This window comes from Ciona intestinalis, unplaced genomic scaffold (genome assembly GCF_000224145.3).
Source record: "Ciona intestinalis unplaced genomic scaffold, KH HT000104.2, whole genome shotgun sequence".
Taxonomy (NCBI): Eukaryota; Metazoa; Chordata; class Ascidiacea; order Phlebobranchia; family Cionidae; genus Ciona; species Ciona intestinalis.
The window spans coordinates 15278-23141 of NW_004190426.2; the positions used below are offsets into that span (position 1 = coordinate 15278).

The 7864-nt window shown below is 37.6% G+C and overlaps 1 protein-coding gene and 1 long non-coding RNA gene across 3 annotated transcripts in view; one reads left to right on the top strand and one right to left on the bottom strand.

The window, feature by feature from the left end:
• Window positions 1–529: 529 nt before the first annotated feature.
• Window positions 530–7864, top strand: part of LOC100180862 (sodium/myo-inositol cotransporter) — a 14249-nt gene continuing 6914 nt past the window's right edge. The window contains exons 1-7 of the mRNA XM_009863229.3: window positions 530–689; window positions 1807–1878; window positions 3789–3893; window positions 4269–4328; window positions 6508–6612; window positions 6845–7031; window positions 7455–7541. Coding sequence (XP_009861531.2) covers window positions 570–689; window positions 1807–1878; window positions 3789–3893; window positions 4269–4328; window positions 6508–6612; window positions 6845–7031; window positions 7455–7541 — 736 coding nt within the window. The 5' untranslated portion in view covers window positions 530–569. The remainder of the gene's footprint in view (window positions 690–1806; window positions 1879–3788; window positions 3894–4268; window positions 4329–6507; window positions 6613–6844; window positions 7032–7454; window positions 7542–7864) is intronic.
• Window positions 7040–7864, bottom strand: part of LOC113475107 — a 5677-nt gene continuing 4852 nt past the window's right edge. For both annotated transcript variants that reach the window (XR_003396853.1, XR_003396852.1), the window contains one exon: window positions 7040–7154. This is a non-coding gene — a long non-coding RNA (uncharacterized LOC113475107). The remainder of the gene's footprint in view (window positions 7155–7864) is intronic.

The following is a 7864-nucleotide window of genomic DNA, read 5'->3' on the forward strand; positions in this document are numbered from 1 at the left end:
GCATCGTGTTTGCATTAATTCGGTTATTGCGTCATATTAAAAAGTTACGAGAGTTTCAGTTGAAAGCGGGCGGTGTAGACTTAGTTCACTGCTGTGTAGACGAACGCATCATCTGATTCCGCAGTGCTATCTCCGCGCAGCATTCCGGAAACTCGTCGCTTCATCAAAGCTATTGTCCGATAACAAACGAAGATATGCATTTAATAAAGATATCGATGGTGCGGCACCAGTAACCGCAGTGCCAACTTATGTTTAGTGGAGACCTGGTTGAAGAATGCAACGGAGAGGATATTAGCAGCAAAACGAAGTCGTTAAAACACGATACCTAAAATTGTAAAAAAAACGTCTTGAATAAAAGTGTCAGGATAAAACGTATAAAACCACCAGTTATAGTTTCGTATATTACGATTAACAACTTCTGTCAAAACTAATTATTCAAGCCATAGCCACCAATAAGACGTGTCAACGGTGGTTGTACGCAAACTGTTATTATATAAGTTTTAAATCACCATGGTAACCTTTCAGGTATTCTGGACTTAAGTATTTGTGACGTAATATAACCTATTGTGATGTCATCAACAACAGCAGCCCCTGCATTAGCAGGCAGTACAATGGATGCAAAGCTCGATGGTTGGGATATAGCGACGATTGTGTTGTACTTTGTGCTTGTTATCGCCGTCGGCTTGTTTGTAAGTACAACACATATTGTGCTTGTCGCTTTTTCACAACAAGTAATGTCTTTCAACACGTATAACATTAGGCTTTAAATTTGGTGATCGGCGTATTGACGTCAACGTATTGTGATGTCATCGTTTTATGACGTCATTATGATCATACTCCAATAATATGAATGTGAAATATGTTTTTCTCATGGTCATCACCCTTATATACATTGAACTAACATGCATACGGGCCAACACATTAGTTTTATTATCGTGTCTTTGTAGAAAGCGATTCTCAAGGCTTAAAGTGGCATACCAACGAAAAATCAAAATTTGTGCAAAAAAATGCTTAAATGTGACCAAAAGCTATTACCAAAGTTTCAAAGTTTCAAAGTTTGAAACAGATTTTTGAAAAATATGAGTTTCAAACCCGCAAATTCAACCGCTCGAGTAAAAAAAATGGGCCGTGGCGCAATGCATGGGAGTTCCCATAAGAAATAATTTCACTCAATTTTGATCGTTCCTTGTTTCTAAAATATCAAAGAAAAAACAAATTTTATTTTTGATTTGGTATAATGAATCCTCTTTAGGATTATATAAATCATTTTCTTTATAAATGTCAGTTGTTTATGTTGAGCATTAGGTTTGAAAAATTGCTGAGTCAGCATAATCTGGTATGTAGCTGGGTCCAATCGAAAAATTAAAATATTATAAAGTTTTCATTTCTATTTTTTTAATATATTCACAAAGAAGAGGAATTCATCATATTAAATCCAAAATAAAATTTGAATTTTCTTTAGTTTTTTAGAAACTAGAAACGGTCAAACTTCAGTGTCTTTTTTTCTTATGGGAAATCCAATGCATTGTCAAAACAACCGTTTTTTTTACTCCAGCGGAATTTTTTACGCGATATTTTTAAAAGCTGTATTATTTTAGGAAACTTTGATAAGTCACATTTGAACGTATCTCTATCCATACACAAATTTTCGTTTTTCGTTGGTACACACCTTTACAATAGCTGCAGAATATAAAACAAACAAACCCCGCGTTGGCGTTCCGGAAACACGCCGAATCATCAAAACTATTGTCCGATAACAATGAAAAAATATGTAATTGTCATCAATTGTTCCAAAACTTTTTACAGGCGATGTGCAGATCGAACCGGGGAACCATCAGCGGTTACTTCTTGGCTGGCAGGACGATGATGTGGTTGCCAGTAAGTGGTTTTAATTGAAACAGGGATTTGCAATCGTATATAGCAGTTTCTGCTTAGTGCATCCCAATACTAGGGATGTTGGGTGGCATATAAAATACATAAACCTTCATCCTAACCCATAAGTTACATACAATAATTGTTTTCGTAGCGGAAACGAGGTGTATGTTACAGAACACAGACGTTATAACGATTGTCGTTACCCCGCCATGCGAGGATAAATAAGTTACATACATTCAACTTCGTGGTCCACAATGTTAAAAATAAATTAAAACCTGGGATGTCGAATGTTAAAAATAAATTAAAACCTGGGATTGTTGGCTGCTTGTATTTCTCCTACATACGTCGTAACAACCTCATACGACCGATATATGATTGCATCAGCAACACGCAACATCGCCAGATATAAGTTTAAAGTTTACAATCACATGGATATTGCGCACGATGTTAAACGCATACGACCACGAGGTGCGCACGCATATAACCAGCCAGGACGGGGCAAGCAAGCACACGTGCAAATAAAGGGACGGTTTTTATATCACAGAACGCATTCGCTCATAATGTTTACCGGATGGTACAGTTCGTGCGCATTCTACCATCTGCACATGCGCAACGAACATCACGCCACGCCCAGTATTCAAACAGGGCCTGCAAAAGCGATAGTTATTTCATCATAAAACGTGCCCGGTATTAAGGAAACATTAAATACACCAAATCTCACTGCAAAGAATTACAAATTCCCAGAAGTGAGAGCTAAAATGCGCGGTAAAATTTCAATGCCAATCTTATAAAATTTAGTAGATTGGAGTAAGTTGGGACGCGGGGCAAGTTGGGATACAGACGTTGTATTTGCGAGACACTTTAAAGCCAGATTGCAATAAATTGAATTGCTTTGTTATATGAGTTTACTTATAGTTTTGAAAACTCTGGTCTTCAAATTTGCAAATCCTAACATCGGTTCGAAAATGCGTTTTAAAACAAACTGGGAACTCTAAATTGAATGAATTATTATTGAAGCATGCGACGCTATGTTTGTGTAGAATGTAGACTTTATGGTCCACAGAAGATAATCACAATTTATTCACGCCGTCACGCGTGACGAGGAATTTTGCGCAAACGGAAATTAAGCTGTCAATCTAGAAAACAGTTGAACCACCAAAATGACCGATGTGTATCTTTCAACACCACATATATATATATTGTATGGATGGTTTTATCTTTGTAAATAACATTAGGCTTAATGTTGGATAAATATAAGGCCATGTTAGTTAAACAAGGGGGGTTAAGATTTAGAATAAAAGACAATCGTAACCAACAAACATAAGTTTCGATATTTGGGATTGTCACCATTGTGGGAATCGGTTAGTAACTTAACAGTAATTGCTCCAACCTAGTGGTCACTAATGGGCTGTCCAAGTTGCCAGCCAAATGGAAAAACAGCCAACCAAAAAAAAACAGAACACCCGTGTTATAACGACAGTCGTTGCCCCGCCATGTGAGGATAAATAAGTTACATACGTGGTAACTTGTAAGCGGGCACAAGGTGTATGAAACAGAACACCCGTGTTATAACGGCTGTCGTTGCCCCGTCATGCGAGGATAAATAAGTTACATACGTGGTAACTCGTAAGCTGGTACGAGGTGTATGAAACAGAACACCCGTGTTATAACGACTGTTGTTGCCCCGCCATGTGTGGATAAATAAGTTACATACGTGGTAACTCGTAAGCTGGTACGAGGTGTATGAAACAGAACACTCGAGTTATAACGACTGTCGTTGCCCCGCCATACGTGGATAAATAAGTTACATACGTGGTAACTCGTAAGCGGACACGAGGTGTATAAACAGAACGCCTGTGTTATAACGACTGTCGTTTTTTCGTGAAATTTATATAAATGTTACATTTCAAAAGGTTGGAGCGTCTCTGTTCGTAAGCAACATCGGTAGCGAACATTTCATTGGTTTGGCAGGATCCGGGGCTGCCATTGGTTTAGCTACGGGAGCGTGGGAGGTCAATGTAAGTATGACGTCATATTATATACGATCAGGACATTTGGATATTATGTGCTGGATGTGTCCCAAGATTTTCGTCTTTCCCCACCCTACAATATTCCTTTGTTTGTTTATATTGCAGAAGTAACACGTTCTGCAAACACCAATCCTTACTGGGCGTTTATGACTTGTAGGGTTTGTGTTTAAATATAAAGGTAGAATCAACTTAAAACAACCACAGACTAATTGACACTCGAAACAAAATTATTAAAATGTCCCAATATAGATATAGGGTCAAAGATAAAACAGTTTAATTTTTAACCATGTATGATTAAGTTATTGGTTTATTTCAAACAATATTTACTGTGTATTTTATATCGCTTATATTTTACATATACAGGCGCTCATATTAATCCAATTGTTGGGCTTCGTATTCGCGCCGATCTACATAACATCGGGGGTAAGTCTATGTATTGCTGTATGAAAAGGTTGCAACCCTTTTGATTTACTCCCAACTTTTTGTTTGGTCTGGGGTTTAAGCCAGAGTTGGCTCATCACCCCAAAATTGTATACGCACATTCTGTTTTATATGGGTGAGGTCCTACAGTGAGGCACACCATGGGACCTGGGATTTAGACCAAAGTTACCTATTACCCAAACACCCAGTGAATTTATCCCGAGTTCGTTTATTTATATCGGCAATACGCACCCTTTTCTTTATATTGTTTGCATCAGTACCATAATCGTACAATTGCATACTAATGTTTGAGTTACAATGGTCGTATATACGGGTACATGGAGCGATCAAAGGACGTTTAACCGAAGCGTATGCTGGTATGCTGTATGGGTGTTGTGCTTCTATGTCCTACTATATACGCGGTATCCAAGCGCAGTGCAGGGAAATTGATGCCTTTACCAAGAATTTCCAATTGTAGTTAAAGTAAAACAACAACTAGAAACACTAAAGCGCGGCCTACTAGAGATATCTCCGTGACTAAAGGAAAATGTTCTTCCACTTTTGCAAATAGGAATGCTACAAGTTTTAATTAAAAAGTTTCATTATAACCAACACTTACTGCTCTTGAAATATCGCCGGATAGCAACCGCATTGTTCATTACAATGAATCGTTTATACCAAAACCACAGTTTCTGAAATGAACAAGTCAACACTTCAAGCAACGCGGTATTCCCCACAAACTGTAGGACTAACTCCACTACCGTTTTTCTTTCCACAAAACTAAAACTAGTTTTATGGGACAAAATCAAACCGTACGAAATATTCAAGGTTGTTTTATGAGTCTATGAAACTAGTTTAATCGTCCACAATCGCAAACTACAAAATTTCTGCGACTTTACTATGATTTAGCGAGCATTCAAAATCAGCAGCTTACTTTTTCGCATTTTTTTATCCGTTCAAAATATACAGTTCCTGTTTTATAAATTTTTGTAATATTTACAAACCGTAATCGGCTTTGACGCGCGTTTTATGAAGTCGTGATAATACTGTTGAATAATTCTGTAACCGTATTTTCTTGATTATTATTAAATTGGGGTCCGTAAAAAGAAAATTAAAAAAGTTACGTCTGACAAAAGAAAAAAAAAAGTAATTTAATTCACATTAATTGTTAGATTTAATATTATATAATAAGATGTACACCAGAACTTATATTTTAAATGTTAAAACAACCGCTATACGTGTTTTCTAGCTTTGTATCACTTACAAGAACTAAATGAACATATGCCGACCAGAGTCGTATAAACACCGAGTAGTCCAACTGCCGTCTATGTGTGTCCAAAATAGAGCAAAAGGGGTGACTTTGACTATGGGTTTAAACGAGCTTGTTAAGTTTTGTTTGTGTTTTCCTATTGTGGGAAGGTGTAAAACAGCTTCTATTTACCTTACCAAACATTTTTTAGAAATAATGTATAAATTTAGCCGCATTAAATGACTAAAATGTCGCAAATCAACCGCTTCTAATTCTAATTTTTGACTTTTTTTGACACAGAAAACAAATAACACATGTTTTTTACATTTTTCAACCTTTAAATTTGTTTTTAGGCCCAAGTTTTTCTGTAATTTACCGAAAAACATACATTTTCCCTATACCTACTGTGTTATTTTGGACCCAAATTACCGTTCAATTTGTGTTTTACGTAACAATGGGTTGGACTACTCGGTATTTCTATGGCTCTGATGCCGACTATGCATTTGTATAGGCGATTCACGCTTCGTGGGCTCCGTAATGGCGGACACAAGCGCCGTTTCCTAACGTTACCGGGAAGTTAGCCATGGTATATTGTAACGGACAAAGCAACTGTTCCTATGATACGATCATTGCATTCAACATTTCCATATTTGGATGAATATCCTTCATCTAGATTACTTATGGTTTGAACTGACATAACGGCGGGTAAAAGACGCGAGGCTGTATTTATATTCTTAGAACACGGAGCGTGGAAATACCTGTTTAACCACAGCTTATTGTTCCCAAAAGTGAAACCATTAAAAAACAGTTCAATATTCCATGCTGAGACACTCTTTATAAAATTGTTATCTCACTCTGCTTATTATTCTTTAGAATACATAAATATTTTGTTTGTTCAATTCAAAGTTGTTGAAGCGTAACAATGTCGTCTAGGTCGTCACAATGCCCGAGTATCTTTCAAAAAGATTTGGCGGGAAGCGACTCCGTGTGTTCATGGCGGTGTTGTCGTTACTTCTTTATATTTTCACCAAAGTTTCGGTAAAAAAGTTCGTTTATATAACTGTGTGTTGTATAGTTGGGTAAATTAATTTCATGTCTGCTTATCCACACACTGCAATAGCTTCAGCAACTCGACTGTGGGCACGGGGGTGGCAACCAGGGATAAGTCACTCAAGTTCCCACCCACAGGGATATAAATGACCAAACCAACCAAAAGTCATGTCTGCTCACAGTACAATTAACACAATATCTAAACCTTAAATACATCCAGGTTAATTTATATTCTGGTGGTTTGTTTATCCAACAATCTCTTGGATGGAACATTTACTTATCAATGATCGGACTCATCATGATCACAGCATTACTCACTGTAACTGGTGGTTTGGCCGCTGTAATATACACTGACACTCTACAAGCAGTTCTAATGATATCAGGCGCAACAGCACTTTCAGTGTTAAGTAAGTTGGAATAAGGTCTACATAGCTGATAACATGGGTGTCGCCAAGGCCATGCCCCCCAAATGATAACATGGGCGTCGCTGTCGCAGAATGGGGGAGGGGAAGGCTGAGAGACCATGCCTCCTGAATTTTGAGTTTACAGTAAGGTTATTGGTAAAAAAACAAAAAAATAATATAATTTACCATTTCGATTTATTAAAGCCAAATCACTGAACTAGCCTAAAATACGACGCAGGTAAAAGTTATATTAAAAAAGCATACATACAAGCCTAAATGATAAAGTCTCAATCTTTAATATGACGCAAATAATCGCAGTGTGAATTGCTATTAATTGCCAGGTTAAACAATCGCTATTATGATGCAATGATTTCACAAAATAAAATAAATATTAAACTTTAAAACCAATTTGGCATTTTTTTTCAGGTTTTATCAAAGTTGGTGGTTACGAGGCAATGAAGGAACAATACATGCAAGCAATACCTAACTCAACACTACAGGGAAAAACACCAGGTCCATTATAATAGGAATTCATGGATGAATAAATCTATTTATCCTCGCATGACGGGGCAACGATGGTCGTTATAACACGACTGTTCTGTTTCATGCACCTCATGCCCGCTTACAAGTTACCACGTAGGCAACTTATTTATCCTCGCATGGCGGGGCAACGATGGTCGTTATAACACGGGTGTTGTCCGTGCCGTGGCATAGTGGTAAGCGCGCTTGCCTGTAACCAATAGGTAATGGGTTCAAGGCTCGACGCTGCTACCATTGTGGGCGTATGCGTCCTTGGGCAAGACACTTAACGACAATTGCTCCAACCCAGTGGTCAC